General features: G+C 40.9%; 1 protein-coding gene across 1 annotated transcript in view; it reads right to left on the bottom strand.

Annotated features, from left to right (window-relative positions):
• Window positions 1-25696, bottom strand: part of SORCS3 (sortilin related VPS10 domain containing receptor 3) — a 602186-nt gene that overhangs the window by 198007 nt on the left and 378483 nt on the right. Inside the window, exon 5 of the mRNA XM_068549046.1 lies at window positions 25088-25161. Within this exon, the coding sequence (XP_068405147.1) occupies window positions 25088-25161 (74 nt within the window). The remainder of the gene's footprint in view (window positions 1-25087; window positions 25162-25696) is intronic.

Here is a 25696-nt window from a genome sequence, read left to right as displayed (position 1 = left end):
ATATGGCAATGAAGAAAGGAGACAAATAGAGAAATCACTTGAGTGGAAAGAAGAACAGTTTTGTTTTCAGGAGGGAGAATATTTTTTTTTTTTCAAGAGGGAGAAGAATTAATGATGTCTTTAGGTGCAAGGGAGTAAACAGTTTGAAGATAGTGCACCCAGATAGTAACTGATGAAGCAAAACTCCTAAAGAGCTGGAAGAGACAGGATTAAAGGTGCAACTGAAATTTAGTTCACTAAGAAGGTACTGCTACTCTTCAACATAGCAGAGAAATACAGAAGAAGAGAAAACTTTGTGGGGAGAGGGGCAAAGGAAAGTAGGATGCGTTTATATGTTGTAGCCTCTATTTTTTGGTGAGACAGAAGGCTCAATGATTGCTCAAAGTAAGGGACAGGGAAGGGTGGGGGGCTAAGGTGAGTGGTGAAGCTGTGGTAAAGGTTTGGACAAACCCACACCAGGAACAGGAGGACAGCCAATTAGAACACACTATGTGGCAAAAGCAAGGGCTGTTTGGCTAATCAAATAAGAGGAGTGGAAGGATGCAGGTCGTGGCTGGTGTTGAGCTCTTATGTTTCTATTTGTTCAAGAATGACCAAATCAAGAGAATTAGAAATGAAAAAGGAGAAGTAACAACTGACACTGCAGAAATACAAAGGATCATGAGAGATTACTAAAAGCAACTATGTGCCAATAAAACGGACAACCTGGAAGAAATGGACAGATTCTTAGAAAAGCACAACCTTCCGAGACTGAGCCAGGAAGAAACAGAAAATATGAACAGACCAATCACAAGTAATGAAATTGAAACTGTGATTAAAAATCTTCCAACAAACAAAAGCCCAGGACCCGATGGCTACACAGGCGAATTCTATCAAACATTTAGAGACGAGCTAACACCTATCCTTCTCAAACTCTTCCAAAATGTAGCAGAGGGAGGAACACTCCCAAACTCATTCTACAAGGCCACCATCACCCTGATACCAAAACCATACAAAGATGTCACAAAGAAAGAAAACTACAGGCCAGTATCACTGATGAACATAGAGGCAAAAATCCTCAACAAAATACTAGCAAACAGAATCCAACAGCACATTAAAAGGATCATACACCACGATCAAGTGGGGTTTATCCCAGGAATGCAAGGATTCTTCAATATATGCAAATCAATCAATGTGATACACCATATTAACAAACTGAAGGAGAAAAACCATATGATCATCTCAATAGATGCAGAAAAAGCTTTTGACAAAATTCAGTGCCCACTTACGACAAAAACCCTCCAGAAAGCAGGCACAGAGGGAACTTACCTCAACATAATAAAGGCCATATATGACAAACCCACAGCCAACATCGTTCTCAATGGTGAAAACCTGAAACCATTTCCTCTAAGATCAGGAACACGACAAGGTTGTCCACTCTCACCACTATTATCCAACATAGTTTTGGAAGTTTTAGCCATGGCAATCACAGAAGAAAAACAAATAAAAGGAATCCAAATCAGAAAAGAAGAAGTAAAGCTGTCACTGTTTGCAGATGACATGATACTATACATACAGAATCCTAAAGATGCCACCAGAAAACTACTAGAGCTAATCAATGAATTTGGTAAAGTAGCAGGATACAAAATTAATGCACAGAAATCTCTTGCATTCCTATACACTAACGATGAAAAATCTGAAAGTGAAATTAAGAAAACACTCCCATTTACCGTTGAAACAAAAAGAATAAAATATCTAGGAATAAACCTACCTAAGGAGACAAAAGACCTGTATGCAGAAAACTATAAGACACTGATGAAAGAAATTAAAGATGATACAAACAGATGGAGAGATATACCCCATTCTTGGATTGGAAGAATCAACACTGTGAAAATGATTATACTACCCAAAGCAATCTACAGATTCAATGCAATCCCTATCAAACTACCAATGGCATTTTTCACAGGACTAGAACAAAAAATTTCACAATTTGTATGGAAACACAGAAGACCCTGAATAGCCAAAGCAATCTTGAGAAAGAAAAACGGACCTGGAGGAATCAGGCTCCCTGACTTCAGACTATATTACAAAGATACAGTAATCAAGACAGTATGGTACTGGCACAAAAACAGAAATACAGATCAATGGAACGGGTTAGAAAGCCCAGAGATAAACCCCCACACATATGGTCACCTTATTTTTGATAAAGGAGGCAAGGATATACAATGGAGAAAAGACAGCCTCTTCAATAAGTGGTGCTGGGAAAAGTGCACAGCTACATGTGAAAGAATGAAATTAGAACACTCCCTAACACCATACACAAAAATAAACTCCAAATGGATTAAAGACCTAAATGTAAGGCCAGACACTATAAAACTCTTAGAGGAAAACATAGGCTGAACACTCTATGACATAAATCACAACAAGATCCTTTTTGACTCACCTCCTAGAGAAATGGAAATAAAAACAAAAATAAACAAATGGGACCTAATGAAACTTAAAAGCTTTTGCACAGCAAAGGAAAACATAAACAAGACGAAAAGACAACTCTCAGAATGGGAGAAAATATTTGCAAATGAAGCAACTGACAAAGGATTAATGTCCAAAATTTACAAGCAGCTCATGAAGCTCAATATCAAAGAAACAAACAACCCAATCCAAAAATGGGCAGAAGACCTAAATAGTCATTTCTCCAAAGAAGATATACAGATTGCCAACAAACACATGAAAGGATGTTCAACATCACTAATCATTAGAGAAATGCAAATCAAAACTACAATGAGGAATCATCTCACACCAGTCAGAATGGCCATCATCAAGAAATCTACAAACAATAAATGCTGGAGAGGGTGTGGAGAAACGGGAACCCTCTTGCACTGTTGGTGGGAATGTAAATTGATACAGCCACTATGGAGAACAGTATGGAGTTTCCTTAAAAAACTAAAAATAGAACTACCATATGCCCCAGCAATCCCACTACTGGGCATATACCCTGAGAAAACCATAATTCAAAAAGAGTCATGTACCACAATGTTCACTGCAGCTCTATTTACAATAGCCAGGACATGGAAGCAACCTAAGTGTCTATTGGCAGATGCATGGATAAAGAAGATGTGGCACATATACACAATGGAATATTACTCAGCCATAAAAAGAAAGGAAATTGAGTTCTTTGTAGTGAGGTGGATGGACTTAGAGTCTGTCATACAGAGTGAAGTAAGTCAGAAAGAGAAAAATAAATACTGTATGCTAACACATATATATGGAATCTAAAAAAAAAAATGGTTCTGAAGAACCTAGGGGCAGGACAGGAATAAAGATACAGACGTAGAGAATGGACTTGAGGACATGGGGAGTGGGAAGGGTAAGCTGGGACGAAGTGAGAGAGTGGCATGGACATATATACACTACCAAATGTAAAATAGATAGCTAGTGGGAAGCAGCCGCATAGCACAGGGAGATCAGCTCGGTGCTTTGTGACCACCTAGAGGGGTGGGATAGGGAGGGTGGGAGGGAGACGCAAGAGGGAGGAGATATGGGGATATATGTATATGTATAGCTGATTTACTTTGTTATAAAGCAGAAACTAACACACCATTGTAAAACAATTATACTCCAATAAAGATGTTAAAAAAAAAAAAAAAAGAATGGAGTGACATGTAGTGGTGCCTACCAAATGAATGGCAGACAATGATGACAAAGCTAATTAGGTCTCTAGGTGTAATGATCCAAATGTGATGTGGTAAATCCACAACCCCACACCAGCTCTGCTCCTGGCAAGGAAAAAGCAGCGTTTTGCGGCCAATGAGATGGCAGCCCCAGTCTGTCCTTGATTTATCTCCAACTCTTCCAAATCCAGCTCTTTCAACCTCTAAACCCATAGCCTTCTCTCATCTATCTCCATTTCCTCAAGTCCACCGTTTCCTAGCAAGACCACCAACTAGAATAGATCCTCCAAGCCCTGAACATTCGAGAAGAGACAGCCAAGGAATTGATACTCACAGGGAAAGATTTCAGTGGGGACAGGAAGGAGGGAGAAGCTGCTTCTTACTATTAATGCAGGTCTTTTGTGCAACATGGTGACAAAATGTCAGCCATGTATTATTCCACCAGATGAGCCGCTGAATGAATATTAATTTTTAAAAACCTTTCCTGGGTATTAGCTTTTTTATAAAGCACAGTGTTTACCCAGGGGACCATCCATAGCAGTAGTTAAACAGAGACACTCTAACTCATTGTGTTTCTAGGGTCTTGGGAAATAGAAATCCTTTAAGTACTTTTACTCTGCTTCATGGGAGCTAGTTTTCAAAGTTTAAATTGTTTACATTTCACACTACTCACTTCCTAAATTCCATTTATAAATCAAAGTAGCTTTTGAGCAATTTGATGGGAGTGAAATGGATTAAGAAAGAATAAACATATGTATATATATATATATATATATATATATATATATATTTGGTCATTTAAATTAATTGGATTTTTTTCTTTTTTTTTTTTTTTACTTCTAACCGCTTCTATGAAGATACTCTGAGCCAGGTCTGGTGTCTTCAGCTTTGGCCTGGAGATCAGGTATGTTGCCAGAAAAGAACATGTTGTGACTGTCCTCTTAGACTACCAACTTCCGACTCCAATGATATCATGTCTTCTGTGTTCTTTGGCATTGGAGTTGACCTGGCTAATGTCTCAGAGATCCAGGATGAAGAACAGTTCTTTCTACAGTAACATCTTCCCATTCATAATCACTCAAATCCAGGCTCTAGAACTCACCATGGGTATTTTATAACACTGATCTAAAAGTTTCTACCCCTTCCAATTAGAATCAAAGGCTCTTAGTGCCGGAAGGGTTCTCAGAGGTCACTGTGTTACAGTTGGTTTTCAAACCAATTGGGAATGAATATATTTTCCCAAACTATCACAGACTGACATTTTTGTAAATGCAATAAAAATATCACAGAATGTCACACTGCTACAGAAGTTTCTAAAGATCCTCAATGGACGTACTTATTTATACTGATCACAAATCAGTAGCAGTTTGTGGACCAGCACTGGTCCCTGTACTATACTTTGAGCAGCTATGATGCTGGTACAAACTTCTCACTCTTCATTCAGGTAAGGAAGCTGAAGTGTAAGGGGACAAGGCAATTAACCACAAACACATAATTTCTTAGCAGGAGAGTTAGATTAGGACTAGGATTCCTAGTGCCAGCCACAACTACTGAATCTCCTCATAGTCACTCACGCAGAGGTTAAGAAAGATGGACCCGTGCACAAAGACTCCTCAATACCTGCACCCTACATAGTTTGATTTTAAGTATATTTGTGTATCTGACAAGGTCAGGTTCCCTGTTATATATACACAATTAAGGCAGGCCTTCCAGACTCCCAGACTAAGCTGGGTCCCTCGGTTTTACCCTCACATCGCAATATTTACTCATCCTTCCTTGCTTTTACCACAGTTAGCAGTTACATCTTTACATAATTATTTCACTACCATCTGTTTTCCCTGCTGGGCTATAAGGACTAAGGGGGCAAAGACCATGTTTGTTTTGTCTACCATCATAGCCTGGTGCCTAGCACAGTGCCTGGCTCCGAGCAAATAATGAAAGAATTAATTTTGTTGAAAGAATTAATTAATGAGCGGAGAAGTAATGCTAGGGTAGCACTCTGGGGCCACCTGCAGGCACTACGGGACCTAGCAGGATGCCCAGTGCTGCCACCATGAGGACACCGGGACTGCCGCAGAGCTGAGCCTGGCTAAGTTTTCTCCAGGGCAGCTTAGCTCCTCTGCCTAGCAACTTCTTCAGGCTTATTTCAAGGGGCCTTTTATCCATAGGGCAGGCAGGTCTGTTCTCCCCTCCTCCCTTCTTCCTGATCTCCCTTCTTGCCTCCTCCTAACTTCCTTTCTTCCTTTTTTCTTCCCTGTAATTATTTCTGTATATAACACTGTGTGAGGCAATATATATAGAGATAAACTATCTGGCAGGATCTCTGCCTCGAAAAAGTTTACAATATAGACGGGGGAAGAGAGAAATGCAAATGATCGGTTGATAAAAATCAGCAAAGATAAACATTAAGGCAACATGAGCTCCAGGAGTTTCAACTCCTCTGCCTGGATTTTAAGCCCTTCACAGTCAGATCCCATCCTACCTGGCCAAGGTGTACCCAGTGTACATCAGAAACGCCGACTTCCTCAGCACCTCCAAAACATCACACTTACTTCTGTCTCGGACCCTCTAGCTCCTGCTGCGGCCCTAGCTGAAACGTTCTCCTTCTTTTGGCTTTGCCAGGTCTCACCTTGCCGACGTAGCTCAAGTGCCGCCACCTGTGAGACCTACCCCACCCTCCAGTTTCCTGTGGCGCAAATTACCTGGATCACACAGGCGGACACTCAGGCATTTGACACCTTGCGATCAGGTCTCCCAGCTGATCTCTGAAGGAAGCAACTGTGGCTGGTATACAGTCACTGTCACCAGAGTACGTCAAGTCTGAAATTGTGAATGCTTCAGTGGAAATACGTAGCAAGGCCAAAACAATCTAGTTTTAGGTGATTTTACTGGATCTACCATCACCTAGAATACGTAAAAGCAAACTCAGGGCAAAATGCAGATAGGTGTCATTGGAAGACATCACAACTTATCTCAGAAGTGGCTGTACTTGCGGTAATGTATGAAAGAGTTTTCCAAGACTCGGTTTGTCATTAATAAAATGGGGATAGTAAGGAGAGCTAGGAATAATGGGAACGCTATATAATTAAGGGTAACAGCGGCATGATATATACAGTGCCGCGCCACTGTCCACACCATGATTCCCAGTGAGCCTCTTTACCTCTCTGGGCCTCAGTTTCCTTGTCTGTAAGCTAAGTCTATTTTCTCAAGACTCCCTTCCCACTTTAATTGTCCAGGTGTCTCTTAGAAGCCAGTATGTCTCTCCTGGGTTCCCACGGTCAATGCCTGTTCCAGAAATGGCTGCTGATTTCCTCTGAGCAGCCAGAAGGAAAGGTTCTTATTCATTACACAGCCCCATCAATCATCTGGAGTCCATAGGATGTTTAATATGGAATCACTTAATTTAATAGTCATTTTGACATAAGAAACTGTTTTCTTAAAGCAAGAACTGGCTGTAAAACCTCAAGTGATATTTTACGGCCGCCATATAATAAAATCATTCAGCAATTAGTGATTAATGACATACAACCGTAAGTTTCTCCACGGTCACTTCCCCACTGCTGCTGTTCCTCTCTGGTCTCAGCAGTCACACCTGGAGTGACAAGCCTCTTTCTATAACCAGGGTAGATTTCTGAGCCTAAAAGACCCTTACCTCCATCAAAAAGTATCTGATGGAGCCTGGCACCATAGTGGGGCTGAATGAAAGCATCTAAATAGACACATTCCATGGCCTGGGGGAAAGTTAGCGTGGAGCTCCCTCAGACAAACCACCACGGATGAGGTATGGAACAAAAGAATAAAGCGTTGACTCCCTAGGTTTTGCTCTTTTGGCGGCAGGGTTTTTGTGAGAAAGGCACGTAGAACCTGTGAGCTGACTCTCTCCTGCAGCCTTCTACCCATCACACTGCCCTCCTTCACTGTACTTTTAGCCCTGATCCTCCCACTGCCAAAACACCGAACACCCTCTTGCTGAGCAGGGCCCCTGCTGTGGCACCCTTCTCTGGCCTCTCCTCCCACAAACACCAAAAATTAAACTTGACAGTGTGGGCTTTCAACGCAGAAATATCAGCCCCACTCTTTCCTCATTCATAACAACACTCGCCCAAACCTTATGGGACAGACTATTGGTGCTAATCCCATTTTACAAATGAGGAAACTGAGGCCCTGGGTGCCCAAGAACACACGGCTAATACGCAGCCCAACCGTGATTCCAACCTAGGCAGTCTGCAGCCAACCCCCTCGACCTTGGGCCACTGCATTGTTCTGCTTGCACGCTTGTTAAAAGATAATTGCAATAACAGGTGCCATGGACAAAGCACATTACTTGGCCCAGCACGAGCCCTCAATAAGTGAAAATTTATGATTATCATTGTTACTCATTTTACAACGTTGTTTATGATTGCCTTGTTATTTATTGTGATTATTATCAAAATTCATTTCCCTCTAAGGAACAAGAACAGGATTGGGAGCAAACCTCTCTGCCCCTGCTGTAGTGGATACAGTGGTGTGCTATCCAGAACCCACTCTCTTCCAGGCACTCACTCCCAGTGTTGGAAGTGTGAATGGCTGTTGACTCCCAGCTGAGTCCCTCTCCGGAACTTCCCACAGCTGGTGACAGCACCTCACCAAGTTCACACCCTTCCCCAGTGGTAGCCCACATCTTACGGACAGTCAGCGTGGAGGTAGGAAGGCTCAGTCCCTTGGCTCAAGGCTGGACATCTCTGAAGGGCCATCCCAGCTACACAGCTCTAATGGGATCAGTCACTGCAAATGCCTCACAGCCCACTCCTTCCCTGCCCAACACTGCCCGCCTCACCCCTCAAAGGGGTGTTATTCCTGAGTTCCAGTAAACCTGCTGCACACAAATTCCTGTCTCAAAGTCTGCTTACCAAGGGGGCACTGCCTACAACACCCACCCATCCCCCCAAAAAACACAAAAAACAAGCAAATAAATACAAAAATGTACAGGGAATATTGCTTTAGTGTCTTTTTAACACTGGGGGAAATTACACCTAAGTCCAGAGTATGGTTTTCCATTAAGTGTGTTAATATCACATTGCATTTAAACACTCACTAAAAAAATTTATTAGTAAAGTCTTTGAATCCGTGGTCACTATAACTTGTTGATTTAGTTCCAAATAGAACTTGAGTTTTTAGATATTATAAAGACAGGAAACAACATTCTAGAATGGAAGAAGGATTTAGATTTATTTTCTATTCTTCAAGATGTTCTTTTTCTCTTTCAACTGTGAAGCACATTTTCTAGAATTTCCTGAAGGTCCATCTACTCTTTCCAGTATTTGCTGCCCCCAGTAATAGCCTTTTAATGGGCCACCTGGACCCCAGTTCTTCCTTCTATGATTTGCCCTTCATCCCACTGCAAGAATGACCTTCTTAATGGCTGGTCCCGAGTATGCCTATCACTGAGCAGAGCCCTTCAAGTGTATTAACTGCAACATCTTCAACCTGGCATTTAAAGCCTCTAAGTTATCGTTTAAATCTTCTTTTCCAGCCTTACCGGCATCTCTTCTCTCATGAGCGTAGAACTTGAACTTCCCGATAGACTGAACTATTAACATTTTCTAAACACACCCCATGCTCTGCTACATTGAGGCTCTCCTCCTGCTCCTTCCTCTGCCTGATATGCCACCATTATGTCACACCAGAAGGCCCATGAGCACAAACATAGGTCTGCCTATGGAAACTGAACCCATCTGTCAAGGCTCCTCTCAAATGCCACCTCCTCCACGAAGGCTTTACTGATGTCACCTCCCCTGGCCCCGCCATCTCAGGTGGTACCTCTCTTGTGGCACTTCACCACTGTCCTTTGTATCAGACACTAGTCCATTTGTCACAATTTTCTTTGCCCTACTGTATCAGTAGCTTTTGCTGCATAATAACCCATGCTAAAATGCAATGACTTACAACAACAGTTATTTATGCTCATACATCCAGGGCCAGCTAGGGAATTAGCTTGTCTAGACTGGGCTCCATGGAAGACTCTGCTCCAAGCTAGGAATTGGGGCAGAGCTGGGCTCTGCAGAGGTTCAGGTGTACGTGTGCCTCATGTTCTTCATTATGGAGCCTGGAATGAGGGGGTCACAGCTACCGTGGGATGGCAGAGGGAAAAGACACATAGCCCAACCGGGCAGGCACTTTAAAAGTTTCTGCTGTGTCACATCTGCTAAACTTTATCAACACACGTCAGATGGATGAGCCCACAGCCAGGCTGAGAAAATACCTGCCACACACAGTCCAAAGGCACCACAAAGTTACACGGCAATGGGTTTGGAAGTACAATTTTATTACTTAAGAGGTAATTAAGCACTGGAACAATAACCCACACCTACTGTCCTTTATATCCCTTTGTATGAATACACTAGTCACAGAGTAGAGACTCCAAACAGTCTCTTGAATAGAAATCCTTAGTAAGGACATCTAAATGGACATAGATAAAATCCATAACCTCATTTATGCCATAGGGTTAATAAAAACTAGAGGTATTATTTTAATAATGACTAACATCTATACAGCATTTTACAGTTACAAAGCATTTTAATAATGCTTTACAGCTTTCAAAGCACACTTAAATGTATTATCTCATTTAGCATGGAGTGTATGCATTTTTAAAAGATGCCTGGAAGTGGCAATGTCTTCACTGGTTGGAACTACTCTTTCACTGTGGATGTCAAGTACTGTGGAGAAAGGAGAGAGGTTTTGGTATGGGGCCCCAGTCTGTATGACTCAAAGCACAACACCTAGGACCCCACTCACTTGCCTCCCTGGTTTTCAAAACCACCTCCTAGCCACCTCCTCTGGTTTCTAAAACCTACTGGGCAAAGAAATTACTGAGAGAGAGCGCTGAAATAGATTCCTGAGGCCAGGGTCTACAGATTCAGATCAAGAGTTTCAGGGTGGGGCCCAAGAATCTGCATTTTTAACGAGCACCTTGGGTCAATCCACCGCAGGTTCTCCCTTGACCACCATCTGAGACACAAAATTCTCTCTATCAGGGGAGTGGACAGGATTTTCTCTCCTGCCACCGCTTAATGTTGGAGATCAACACTCAGGCTGCAAGGGGATCATTGACTCCTGGGATGAAAGCACTGGACCAAACCTTCAAGACCTTCTAGTCAGCTCTTTAAATTCTACAGAGGAAGATGCAGAAAGCCACAGGAATCCTATGAGTGCCCCAAGGCCTGACTGCTATTCCAGTGGCAGAAACACAATTAGCACCTGAAAGCCCTGACTCCTTCTCAGGCTCTTTTCACTACACCTCACAGGTCAGGGACTTTCTCTTCCTAACGTGCTGAGTTTCTCTTCGCTCTGGAAAATCCTAACAAATCTCACATTAAAATAATAAAAAAGAAAATGAAAGAAAGAAAAGAAAGAACAAAAGGAGACATGGCATCACTCCCCTTATCATGTCACTCAGGTTTCAAATCTCTTCTTCCACGGAAGTAGAAAATAGTCATAAAACCCAACTCTATTTGTTCTATTTCACTGTCACTTCTTTTAGCCACACTTGTTAAATGGGGGGTGGGGGTGGGGCACAGGGCTAAGAAATGTATGACGCAGGTTCCTGGACCCCTCATTCCCAGCATCACTTGGACAAGTGCATGGCCATCCCATTTTAAACCCTCCGGTGCTTCTGGCCCAGCTCCTTGGCAATTACTGCACACTTTGGTGCCTTTTATAGCTCAGACGGGTTCCAGGGTCCGACCTTTTCAACGCTTCAATCTCCTCGTATCCATCTGAAATGCTGAGTGGGCAGAGCAGGGACCCCTCACCCCAACCCGGGTTCTGTCTCTGCCTCTACTGTGCATGGTTCTGCTCGAATTACTTGACAGCTTCTCTTAACACCGTTAAGGGAAAAGGTTGCAGAATGTCTGAATATGACACAGCTGGCCAGTGGGGAGATGAAAAGGGGCGGGGCATGCCCCTAATCCATCATTCAGGCTGTCTTTCCAAAGAGCAGATTTGAGTAAGAGGCCTAAAGGGGGGGAATGCGTCCTGATTTGGGAGAATTTGAGGATTCTCGAAAGACAGTTTTTTCTCTCATTGTATTTGTAAGCAAAGGAGATCAAGGTAGTAATACACACGTCAACTGCTAGATTCAGATATACACAAACATGTACATGGAAGGCAAACTGCTGCCTTTGAAAAGCAATTTGCTGACAGATGAAAAAGCCTAACTGCCTAACGGTATTTCCTGTTTTAAGCATCCCTTTGAGAACAAAACAAGCTAGGGTGTAGTCACAACACCTGGGCTCAGTGCCATTTGCCACCAAGTAAATGAAAGTGTTAATTTCCTCCAATCCAATCACCATAGTCTTTCACCCTCTCTCACACCTGGCTCTCACTTAACTTGTCAAAATCATTTCCACGTGAGTGTGGACATTTATCTTCTCACCAAAAAACATGGTGAGCCCCTTGACAGAGTAGAGGGTCATCAGGTAGTGTCCTCATTAGCACAACGGCTTAGGTTCTTTGGCAAGATTTTAGCCATTCAAAAAGCGTCTACACTATGGAACTGGACATTTCAGGGTGGTGCAAGCACTAAGGAAGGATAACCTGAAGACTCTTGTACCAGTATGCAGCTTGTGTAAAATGAAAAGAACAGTCTAGATGAATGATTTTATAAACATTTTTGTTTGTTTCTTTAATGAATGGTCTTCTATCTTCAAAAGAAATCTTATGCGTAAGCCTGATATATAAAACATTAAGAAGCTGAGTAGTTCTGGCTGAAGCAAAAATGATGGGGCCAAGGACCTGATCACTAAGCACCCCTAAGGCTTCTCTGTGTACCAGGTAGTCCCTGGGGCAATTTATCAGAAGTCCCACAAAACTTCCGAGAGCACTAGTGGAGAAATCACTAGACCAGATCATCTTTCAGGGTCCTTTCCACTCTAACTTTTCCATAATTCTCTACTATAAAAGAGAGTTTATCAATTCAGTGGACTATTCTGCCACATGAAAATGATCATTATAAATACTAGACCCACATACAGAAAATTACTTAGGTTGGTTAAAAGTGAAAAAAACAAAGACATAAATGCAAGGACATATTACAACTATAATTTGGTGAAAAATTACTTTTATGTGTACAAAAATTAGAAGAGGACAAGAAAGAGTAAAGTGTGTGTTAAAATGATTAAATCATTAGTTCAATAAAAATCTGTAATGTCATATCAATTAAAGTATAAACAGAAATGAATTATTCAAAAATATATACTAGGCATATATTTTTAAAAGTCCACAATTCCATAATTTTTCCTTGGAGAATGAAACTTGAGATCAAGATACTTTAGAAGATTTGCACATGTCTTGAGGAAAATCAGTAGCTTATCTATTGACAGAGAGTTGCACACAATGCACTTAAGCATCTCAAGGAAAGTGCCTAATGTTAATAAATCTTCATAAAACATGAATATCATGTCATTCCCCTGCACAAATATGAATGCCCTCCATTACCCAGAGAGACAGGTCTAAACCACTTACCTGGTATTTGAAGCCCTTCACAGTCTGAATCTAGTCTACATCTCTAGCTTCATTTCTCATTGCCCCTCAATGCAAATCCTATTTTCCTAGCACAGTGATTCTCAATGGGGGGAGGGGGGTGCCCCTCAGAGAACACTTGGCAGTATCTGAATATTAGACACATTTCTGTTCTTCACAACTAGAGGAGTTCTGTGAGCATTTACGGAGTAGAGGCCAGGAATCCAGCTAAACCTCTTACAGTGCAGAGGATAATTATCCAGACCAAAATGTCAGAAATGCTGAGGCTGAAAAACCCTATTCTAGCAGATCTACTAACTGCTCTCCAAACATAGTATGACTTCGGCTTTGTTCTAATCAGCTTCCCTTCCCAGGAAAACCTGTTTCCCTTTCTTACTTGCCAAGTCAACCCACTCTTCAAGGTTCTTCAACCCCATCTCCAAGAAGCCTTCACTTGGCATACCAGGCTAACCTGGGCCCTTTAGCTTCTGAGCAATCATGACATTTCTTCTAATATTCTTTTGGTGCTTGCCGTTTCTGGCCACATGCCCTTGGCAATCTGCATGGATTTGTCTCAACATTTGCATCACATCTGTAAAAGCACACAGGACCTGATTCAACACAATCTTTAGTTTATGGTTTTATGAATTTTATTAACATCAAGCTAGAAATATTTTTCTCTAAAAATAACTTTAACATGTATAACAATAAGACATATGCTGATACCTGGAAAAACAGATCAGAAATACAAACACTGACTATTAGGTAATAAATGTGATTTGAATGTAGAGGAAAAAAAGGATATGCAGATGTACTCAACCTTGCTCACTTTCAAAGAGATGCTAAGTGCTTTTTGCCACCAAATTAACGAGGATGGTCATTTCTTCCAATTATCCTCTCATATTATAAGTTGTTTTACTATTAATTTTATATCTAATATTTATTAAGCACTTACTATGTGCCAGGCTAGAAGACTGACATTCAGCCAGGAGGCAATGGCAGGGTATACTGATGCCCCATCAGTCAGAAAGGATACCAGCTGATTAAGTACAATTGCCCAATGTCATAAAGCTATTAAGGGCAAAGCTCTCCTCCTATTTAAATCCTCAACCAACCCCCCCACAGGAATGAATCTCTAGCCATATCACACTCTCCTAATCATTTAAAATTTCTTAAAACATGTATTTTCTTTATAATGTAAGGAATCTTAGGGCACCGGGATTTCCGTGGTGGTCTAGTGGGTAAGACTCTGCACTCCCAATGCAAGGGCGCCAGGGTTCGATCCCTGGTCTGGGCATGCCGCAAATAAGAGTTTGCATGCCACAACTAAGAGTCCACATGCTGCAACTAAAGATCCCGTATGCCGCAACTAAGACCCAGCACAGCCTAAATAATTAAATAAATAAATTTTTAAAAATCAACATTTAAAAGAAAAACAAAAGAATCTTAGGGCACCAACTATATATGCACGTAGGCAAATTACAAATATACCTCATGGCTATCCAATTCGGTCATGCCAATCTGAAGAAAGATGTTATGTACGAAATATCTTTACTTACAATAGCACCAAAAGTAACAATTCCTAGAAATAATATTAACTAGAAATGTGTAAGACTTGTATAAAGAAAACTATACAACTTTTACTGAGGAACAAAGAAATAGTGAAAAAGGAGAGACAAACCATATGGCCAAAAATGAAAACTGGATATTGAAAACTATTCAGTTTTTGCCAAATGAATTTATAGCTTTGCTGCAATTCTAACCAAGAATCTAAATAGTTGCTCTATAGGGAGGGGGAAAGAGGAAATTTTGAAATATGACGAAGTTATTTCAAATTTATCTGGATGGATAAATGAGTAAGATAAGCCAAGAATATTTGGAAAAAGAACAAAAGGTTCTATTCTTGGTTTTTTGTTTTGTTATGTTTTGAAAGAGAGGAGACTTGCCCAGCCAGGCACTATGTTGTGTTATAAACAATAATTAAACACAGTCTGGTCTGGCTCAGGGCACAGAGGACTGACCAATCCAGCAGAATAAAGGCTGCTGACAAATGCTACCAACATCAACGGTCCCTAACTTCTGACCAGAGTTTCTCCTGCAGGAAACCATCAGAGGAAATGGTCAGAAATATGGGCACAGAATTAAGTGGGAAGATGTTCATTGGACTTTAGTTACTTAAAAAAATAAAAATCCTACAAAACCTAAAAATATCCATCAGTATGGATAAAATTATTAAATTATAAAAATGATTAAATTATAGTCACAAGAGGAAATAGACAACTATCAATATAAGATTTCTCAAGCATAATATAGGAGAATGCACAGTCTTTTAATATATATAATCTAATATATAATATATGCATATTATATATACTTTTTAGTAAAGAAGCATTACAAATCAGAAAACTTCAGCTAATATTTACATGACCACAGGTTGAGGGCACGATTTAAACATAAAGTAATAGAAGACATTGTAACAGGAAAAATAAAAAGACTTGATCAATTTTTTTAAGTAAAAAGTATGTTTGATATCATAAGGCAATTAAAATCCAAAGAACAAACTGGAGACAGTATTGAAAGAAAATGAGACCATATAAAAATGCCCATAATAAAGAAGAAGCAAAAACAGATGGTCACATAAAAGAAATACAATGGCTAATAAATATATGTCTAAACTCACCAGTCAGATAAGAAATGCAAATTAAAACAAGGCAAATCCATTTTTGCATATTAAATTAGATTACTTTTTTAAATTAAATTTTTATGAGGTGCAGTGAAATGGTATTTCACTAGTTGGAGTGCAAATTGGTATAAACTTTCCAGAGAACAATTTGGCATGCTAATATTTATAGATATATTGTTTTGGTAGTCTATCCTTAAAAATTATAATAATCAGACCTTGAAAAGATAATTACTTAAAGGTTTTCAAAACAACATTCCAATGCCTTCCTTAATAGTAAAAATGCAGAAGCAAGATCAATGTAAAATAATAGTAGAGTGATTAAATTATTATATAGCCACCAATTAAAATACAATGTAAGTAATGCAAGTTTTAAATTATGTTTAGAGAGTGTAGAGAATGGTACAGGAAGATGTTCAAGTATGTTTTAAAAAGATACAAAATTTTATAAACAGCATGATCTCAGTTGTAATAAAAACTTAAATATATTGAAAATTATACTATATTATAATAGGGGAAAAAGTCTATGAAGAAGTACCTGATTTTTTAAGTGGTGTTTTCTGGGCAGTGAAATTAGAAGGAATTATTTTCTTTTTATTTTCCTGCCTTTCCTTGAACGTATACAATAAGCTCGTATCTACTCTACAACCAGAAAAAAAGTAGTTAAATTGTGTTTGTGTCTTTTAAAAATTATTTTTGTAGTTTTGGCCTTGCCTCTCCATCTTTTCCTACAAGCCTGAGACACTTCTGCTCCAGGACTCTTCTTGGTGAGAAGTTCTCTGGAAAGTTTGCATTTCTTCTTAAGGTCTTCCCTGCCTTACACCCTGCTATGGACTGAATTGTGCCTGTCTGCACCGCCCCCCCCCCCCCCCCCCGCCATTCATATGTTGAAGCCGTAACCCCCAAGGCAATGGTATCTGGAGATGAGACCTTTTGGGAAGTAATTAGGTTTAGATAAAGTCATCACAGGTGGAGTTCTCATGATCACATTAGCATCCTTATAAGAGGAAACACCAGAGAGCTAGCTTTTCCTCTCCACCATGTGAGGACACAGCAAGAAGGTGGCCATCTACAAGCCAAGAAGAGAGTCCTCTCCAGAAACCAACCATGCTGGCACCCTGATCTCGTACTTCCAGCCTCCAGAAGTGGGAAAAAATACACTTCTACTGTTGATGCCACCCAGTCTATGGCAGTTTGTTGTAAAAGGGTGATTCCGCATGCCTGCAACCCTGTATCCAATCTACGTGTTAAACAGCCTCTGAGCCTTCAGTTGGATGCTTTCTCCTTGGGCTGCTCAGCTCAATATCCTTCTCTTTCTTCTCTCTCTGGGCCTCTCCCTGACCCTCCAATTCTCAGATTCCCTAGTCAAGGCTACTAAGCACAGCTCATTTCTATCAATGTATTCAATGTCCCCACTTCTTTATGTAGGGAACAAGCCCTAAATGGCAATCTGAGTTTCAGGAAGACTAGAGCAGTCAAAGTGCTTTACTCCACGTGGGCCTCTCCTGACCCCTCCTCAAAGGACAATAACCTCTGAAATCTCACCCACTGAGAACAATCAAATTTGCTCCCCTCTGAAAGTTTATTAGTGAGATCTGTCTGTCTCTGAGCTGAAGGACTACTTCTCATGCCCTCCACATAATCATCAGGGTGGAATAAGCATTTGGAAGCCACGTGTCTCTAATTCCAGAGAAACCAGCCAAAAAGCTGGGGAAAGAAGAAATGGTGTTTCCATTTGTATCTTGGAATTTTTCTTACACTGAAGTAGGAGAGTGGATGTGGCTATCTCTGAATTCTTTTTGACACACAGAAATCTTTTCAGATTTCCCAAGGCAGGGTCAAATATGATGCCTTTCCTTCACAGTAAAGAATTCACTTAAGTCTACAGCTACATATGTCCCCTTATTTCCCCTCCTTTGTAGCACTCATCTGTGCTAAGCGTGATCACCACCTGAGTCGAACAGGTCTTGACTTCAACCAAAGAGGTGAGTGTCCTGTTTTCCTCAGTGCACTGGATTGACGACCATGTGTAGCTTTCGAACACTGCATTTGCTTTCGGCATTAAGACAGCTCTTCCAAGGCCGAGATGCAACCAGACATGCAGCATATGGGTGGCCCCCCTCAGCAAAGTAGAAACTGATTTCTGCTTGCAAGCTGAGCTTTCACATCTCCCCTCCTGACCCTGCATGTATTATTTTGAATGTATTTTTAAATTGCTACACCATTTAAAAAACGTAAGGGAGAGTTGAATTAAATATTATTTGTGGCGTGCACTGGTTCGCAAAGGGCCTCTAAATCTGATTCCTTCCACGAGGTCGATGCCTAAATCCCATTATTTGAGATTGCAAATGACTGTGTTTGCAAAATTGTAGATGCACGTTTAGATGCAGCTTCAAAAATTCACCCCGTAATGTTAACTTTGTTTGAAAAGACCTTGATTTTCCAGGAAGCAATCTCAAATCATTCTGCCTGTTCCTTAGCTCTGTCTCTGTCATGGATAATGTATTAATAGCCAAAGGATGACTCGCCATGTAGTTCTTCTGGAACCATTGTTTAGGAGCCCATCCTTGAAGCAAAACAGAATACATTCCAGAACAGGTGAGATCTATAGAGTTTAAACTGAAGTAAAAGTGTAAGAGGGTTCACCCAGCCACATTATCTCAAGGTAATCATGTCCCATTTTCACTTCCTGCTTCTCTGCCCTATGCTTTCCACCCTCACAGCTGCTACTAGGCTGAGCTGGGTAAGTCTAGGACTCAGATATACGGGATTTTTGTAAGTGAAATTAGCACTTCACTGAACAGGAATGTGCACATTTGGCTCATGTGCACACACACACACACACACACACACACACACACACAGAGGCAATAAACAGTATTCTCACAAAGCAAAATCCTGCCATCAAGATGTAAAACAGAATAGAAGAGAATGAAACAAGTTCAGAAAACCTCACTAAAAAACTCAGCAGCTAAAAACAACAAATATTTTTCATCTCACTGTTCCTATGTGTCAGGAATCTGGGCATGACTCAACTGGGTGCCTCTGTCTCAGCGTCTCTCACAGGGCTTCAATAGATGTGCTGGCCAGGGCTGCAGACTCACCTGAAGGCTTGACTAGAGAAGGATCTGCCTCCAAGCTCACTCACATGATTGTTGGCAGGATTCGGTTGTTCCTCATTGGAACCAAGCTGTTGGCCTGAGGTCCTTAGTTCCCCACTGACTACTGACTATAACCTCCCTCAGTTTCTTGTCACATGGGCCTCTCCATTGGGCAGCTCACAAAGCAATTACAAGAATGCACCTAAGACAAAAACCATTGTCTTTTGGTAGCCAAATCTCCGAAGTGACATCTTATCACCTGTGCCACATTCTAGTAACTAGAAGCAAGTCGCTAAATGCAGCCCAAACTCAAAGGGAGGGGACTAAACAATGCATGGTCGCCAGAAGACAGAGGTCATTGGGGGCCATTTTGTAGGCTGCCTGCCACAAGAATGAAGTAAGTATTGACTATAAATAGACTCATACTTGCACATGTTTTAGGTGTGAATATACAATAGCACAAAATTGATATCTTTAATGACAGGTGTCAAAGATACTCAAATGAATATATTCTGAGGTAATTATTCTCCTTTCAGTGGTAATTAAAACAAAGTCATTAAGCCCTAACAATCACCAATTCCCCCTCCTACATGTTCTAAGGGATATACAGCAAACAAAGATTGATTTCCTGGAGGGTGGGGTGACAGTGATAGACGGAGAGGAAGAGGAGAGAGGGTAGGTCATTCTATATAAGAAAAGCTTATGATACTCGGGGAGGAAGGTGTGTGGGGATAGAGGGGTGCTCTGGAAGGGGATGTTCTGTGGACAATAAACCTCTGTGACTGAGAATAGTTTTAGAACCCATGGAAAGAGAAGGAAAAGTTGAGAAGGTAACTACCATGATGATCAAGATCTTGGAGAGACAGATATGCGCAAAGGACAGTTTTAGAAAGACTCACTGTGTGCTGTGTGATATAATGCTTCTTTGCAACCCCCTTCAAGAAAATGTTCAGTAAAAACCTACATTGCTCTAAAATGCTTTCAGTGTTGAATTTGGGTCATACCACTTGAATGTGACACTCTGTTGAGACTGGGGAAAACATAAATTTTTATTTGGGCTACCTAGGACACTGGTCCAAGAAAACAATCCTAGATATTAAGGAAATATGCATAAAATATTAACCAAACTGTTATTTATGATAGTGAAAATATGAACATTTCCAATGTCCAATAAAAATAGAGTAATACAAAAAAAATAAAAATAAAAAAATGTTTAAAAATAGAGTAATACAGTATCTTTACATAATGAAGAGTTGCATAGACAATTAAAATGATGGTTATAAAGATTTTATAATGACATAAAAATTGTTATAATAGCACATTAAGAGGAGAGAAGGGAGATTATACAAATTCACATGCAATATGTTTAGGCTACACATTAAAGAGCATAGGCACACAAAAAGAGACTGGGAAAAACAAGAACGATGAAAGATTGGAAAGGAAATATTGCAATGAAAGGGTTTTTTAGTCCATATCCTTCCTTTCTCCTTTAAAAGATATTTTCCTAGGACCTCCTATCTATACACACAAGGGAGGACACGTTTTGCTTTTCCATTCTCCCTACCCTCCCTCATGACCTTTCTAAAAGAAGAGAAAAGAAGCTGCTGGCAGAGCCATCGCTAGAAATCTACAATGAGGAAGCCGACCTTAATCAAAGGACAATAGAGCCCATCCCGACTGTCCCTACACACCAGCCACTCTTCAGCCCGCAACCAGGCATCACAGCAGCTCAAAAGAGCGGTCCACAAGGGACTCTCTCCATGAGCCCCCCAAAGTGGGCTGATCTACAACTTGTTCTACATCTGTTGATTCTTATAGGGTTTTTTTTACTCTAAAGACCAGTCCATTTTGCAACCCAAATACTCCAGAAAAGAGGTAAGAGTTTAATTTCCTGGCACCTTAGTGTGTATTACTTTATCAGAACACTCTCCTGCAGTGACAGCAAAGAAGAAGAAATGGACCCTGATCTTTCAGGAGAGAGAACAATTAAGGGGAAGTTAGTAAGGAAGAGACATAGGACACATTCTATCTCTCCTTCAAGATGTGGTACAACCAAATGCCATCAGGGATCAGAGGCACTTAGAGGCCAGTCCAGTTACACAGAGAACTCAGCAGGCCTAGGATGCCTGTTCCCTCAATGAAAAAAAGGCCAGAAGAGGGTGAACACCTAGGGAGGGTGAGGGGCTGCAGAGGCAAAGCTGTGAACCGTCACAAGTATTCATATTGGATGTGCAGCGAAAACAATCTTCCCACAGCAGAATGTGCCTGCCTGTTAAATATCTTCCAATGGAAGAGTGGAAATACTATTCATTTGTAGCTCAGTAGGATATTAAAACAAAAAACAAAAACAAAAAACCCCACTTTTTCCCTACAATAGCTCTGCCCAAGCAGAGACTAGAGAAAGATTACGTTAGGCTACTTAGCCACTCTTGTGCTCTCCCTGCAAACTAAAATTGCTAAAGCAGTTGGGGTGATGAATGCGAGCATAATCTGCCTGTTAACCAGGTATCAAATGAGTGAAAAGGTCACATATAAAAGAGTTTTTACGTCAGTCTGATTCTCAGGGCACGAGTTTGATGGCCCAGTCACTCCATGGTGTAAGATTCCTAGGTGACCTCTCTTGATGGCATTAGAACATCTGGAATTCATAAAGAAAATTTTATCTCTTGATGAAGCTTTTATGATTGATGCTAATGAATATTATGCCCCATGCCCTGTCTAACCCACAGGCACTGTGGGGCACTAAGGAGGAAATGGATAATCATGATAGCCCCTTATGATTCCCAATGCATTTTCACAGCCATTACATTGATCATCACTGTAGATGGTCGATTCTTCTCCAGCACACTTGGCAGAAATCTTTTCTGAATCACAGTGTTCTTCCCCACAAGTCCCTTCTAGGTTGCTACTTTCCGCCAACTGAAGGCGACATGGGAGAAGGAACCTAGCATTCGTGAAGGATCTATCCCTAGACATTTGAAAATCTCCAAATCATAGATAACAATATTTGGACAATATTTTGTCCGGTTAGCATGTTCACTCTATTTGTCTACATACCGCAAGATAAAAGTCTTTTATTTCAATGTCTTGTTTTTGGCATGACTTCCCTGCCCCCAGTGCGTCCCCACCGTCCCTAATACCACTTCACCCTGCAGCAACCCTCCCAAAGAAGCAGCTGTAGGGCTTTGGGTTGTTGAATTGTTTTGTTTTTACCACGTCAGAAGAATTATGACTCCAGAAAAAGTGAGGACAATAAAGTTAGGTTGAGATGTGGATTCTTGGCAGTAAATTAGACCCATTCGATTGTTATCAGATGTCCACACACAAACAGTCTCACTGGGAATGGGATTCAAATTTGCGTCCCAGAAAAATGACAAATCACTTATGTGTCACAGTCTTCAGAACTACTGGTAAACATAGTATTTAAAGACATAACTTACAAATTATAAATCTGAAATGGTGAAACGAAATTGCCAAGAGTCCAATTTTGAAAGGATTATATCTGGTCCTTTCAATAAGCATATGAAACTGACAAGAAGAATATTGTTCCCATTGCATAGATGCGGAAACCAGAGCTTGGAGAGGCGCTCTCTCAACCAAAGCTGTGCTCTACACCCTGAGAAATGCACACTTTGTCTTTCCTCAAGGAGGTGCCTAGTCGATATTTCCACTCCTAACCCATACAAGCCATGTCTCTCCAACATAAGCGCTTTCAACAGCCATGAATTCTGTCATTGGAGGGAAAAAAAAAAAGGTCTGTGTAAAATGAGCTCTTCCTCTGCAACTCCTATGGCACCTAAAAGAATAATCACGGCAACTATACATCAGAAACGGAGAAGTGATAATTACAAAAATGGAATTTTCAGCTACCACTTGGCTAGCCAGCACAGGCACTAACTTTTATATTTCCCCATGGGGGCATATATGAAAGAAGCACAGAGTGGAGAAGAGGTGAAATACAATTGCCAGGACCTGGGGATTTACCCTTTCTGCTACACAAAGGAAGGGGGAAGGCAGAGAGCAACTGGGACATTCTCTTCTTGCTCTTTGCAAAACAAAGGAAAATGCCGCCCTTCATCCACTTAATTTAATTTCCTTCAGAAACAATGACAAGTCCTATCCAGTCTACTGTACTTTCCTTCTCCGTCAACTTGACTTCCTAGTCGGCTAACTGCCTTACCATCTCAAGAGTTTGTTCCAGAAATAGCAGAGGGCTACCTTTTTCTTTTTGAGGGACTTCTGAGTGTTGGCACACTGAGAAACTGGTCCATCTTAGCTGAGCAAAAAGGCAGTAGTTATATAGCTAGAACATCAGAAAAACAAAGATTTCCTTTTTCTGCCTTAGTCTATTGAAAAAAATCTTAATACAATTCTAAATACGACCAAATAATAATTGTAATAATAGTTACAGACCAAATAATAGTTGGCCTGAAAAGGGAAAAATAACTGGGAATAGCCAAGGTATTGAGTCAAAAGCAGTGATCCCAATTCCCTTTTTTCTCCCAGTTCTTTGTGTATAATACGACACAGTTGATTTTCACAGTGTGCTTCAGCAATCATTTTAATTCTGGACAAAGTTCTATAGGTGCAGAGGGGACTGGGTGAAAACACTGCTTCCAAAGATGTTGGTATGGTTGTACATACATACAGGGATACATATACCTACATGACCACCACCCACACACACACCACCCCCACCTTGTGGAAGGCATAAATGGCCATCTCGTGACTTCTTAAGGGAACTGACTAAGGTATTTAAAATGAGACATGGAAGAGGTACTACTTTCAAATACTGTTAATTTTTTTCTGTTTTTAATTAAGCACATAATTAAGCATATTATACACTTTGGTGTATGCTTCCTACATATATCTGGCCACCATTTCTGCCGAAATGAAAGCCAGATACAACTAAGAAGCATTTCATAGAGCAAGGAAGAGTAAAAGGTAAAATTATACCAAACCAAGTTTACTTTGCTACAACCAAGGTAACAACAGTATGCATGTATTAAAAAAATACCAATTAATAACAACACTTGCCCCTTGTACAAGAGTAAATCTGTTCTCCCTAATAATACCAACTAAAATTTACAACATAATATATAGTTAATGAAGTATTTTTCAATTAAAAAAAAGAATGGCATTTTCTGATTGGGGGAAGGGCTAATTCTCCATCTTAAACACGTATTCACTCTTAAAAGGGTTTTTCAAAATGTGCTCCACAGAAGTGGCTCTGAAGGATTCAGGTGTGACGTGAGAAAGGGATTCTGGAGTGAAATGAGTTTGGGAATCAGTGACTTTGTGTTTGGCAGCTTCCCTCCCTCTGGGCTTCTCCAGAGTCTTCAATATCCCAACGTGAATCCTGAGTCTCCAGGAGGGCAGAGTTAGATAACCGTTACCTAAAATTATGTGACCATAGAAATGCCTTTGGAAGGAGAAGCACTGTGTAGAACTAGTGTTCTTCAGACTATGTTTTCAGAATACTGCTTTTAGAATAGGTTCATAAAATATCTTTTTCCAAAAAGAAGGGAGACTAGTACACAGCTAAGAGCGCCCCATCATGACCTTCTCATGGGGCTCTCCAGCCCAGGGCTTCTCACTTTAATATGCACATTAAATCACCAGGGATTATGCTACATGCAGAGTCTTGCTCAGGAAGTCTTAGTGGGGCCTGAGACTGTGCACTTCTAACAAGTTCCCAGGTGATGCCAATGCTGCTGGTCCGTGAACCAAACTCTGAGTAGCAAAGGGCTAGGACACACATGACTTCACATGCTGAAGGTGGGGCTTCCCTGGTGGCGCAGTGGTTGAGAATCTGCCTGCCAATGCAGGGGACACGGGTTCGAGCCCTGGTCTGGGAAGATTCCACATGCCGTGGAGCAACTGGGCCCGTGAGCCACAACTACTGAGCCTGTGCGTCCGGAGCCGTGCTCCGCAAAGAGAGGCCGCGACAGTGAGAGGCCCGCGCACCGCGATGAAGAGTGGCCCCCGCTTGCCACAACTAGAGAAAGCCCTCGCACAGAAAGGAAGACCCAACACAGCCATAAATAATAAATTAATTAATTAAAAAAAAAATGCTGAAGGTGTCCAGGGACTGTCCAGAGTGCTATGTTGTCTGATAATTCCTTACCCAAGAGGGTGGTGAGACTGAGGATGGGGCTTACCAGTAAAACCTGTTGGGTGTGATGCGTTCATGCATGAGTTGCCACCGTCTCCCAAAGTCCATGGAGCTGTAGAGCTGCAAAACAAGGAAGTGAGGAGAGCATAAGCATCAAGGGACACTGTTTAACAGAAATGCACGTGTCACCCTTCTGGAGATGAACATTCCAACCCATCCGAGTGCCTAATGCACTCAAGTAGGCATCCATTCTATCCAAGTATATGAATATGACTGTGCTATGCTTATCATGGGGTCTTCTAACTCAATATACATCCAAACAACGGACGCTTTGGAGCTGAGTGTAAAACCATTTCTGATGCCATCCATGTCTCTCCTTTAGGGATAAAGCCTTTAGTAAATTATATCTTCCTTTTTTCTTCAAATTCCAAGAAGTCTCTAGCTACATCTAAAACAGTTCAGCAACACTGAATATTTTAAAATATTTATTGAACAGCTCTTACATGAAAGGCACTCTGGTGGATATGAAGGTAAGGAAGAGGTACATTCTGTGCTCATAGGAAAAGTTAACACTCATAGGTAAAAATGCTCATCAGCTGATATCTGAGCCAATATTAAATCAAAATATTGTGCTCTTTCAGTTTTATCTCTTAGT

Source organism: Eschrichtius robustus, chromosome 7 (genome assembly GCF_028021215.1).
Source record: "Eschrichtius robustus isolate mEscRob2 chromosome 7, mEscRob2.pri, whole genome shotgun sequence".
Lineage (NCBI taxonomy): Eukaryota > Metazoa > Chordata > Mammalia > Artiodactyla > Eschrichtiidae > Eschrichtius > Eschrichtius robustus.
This window is presented reverse-complemented; position numbering and strand designations above follow the sequence as displayed.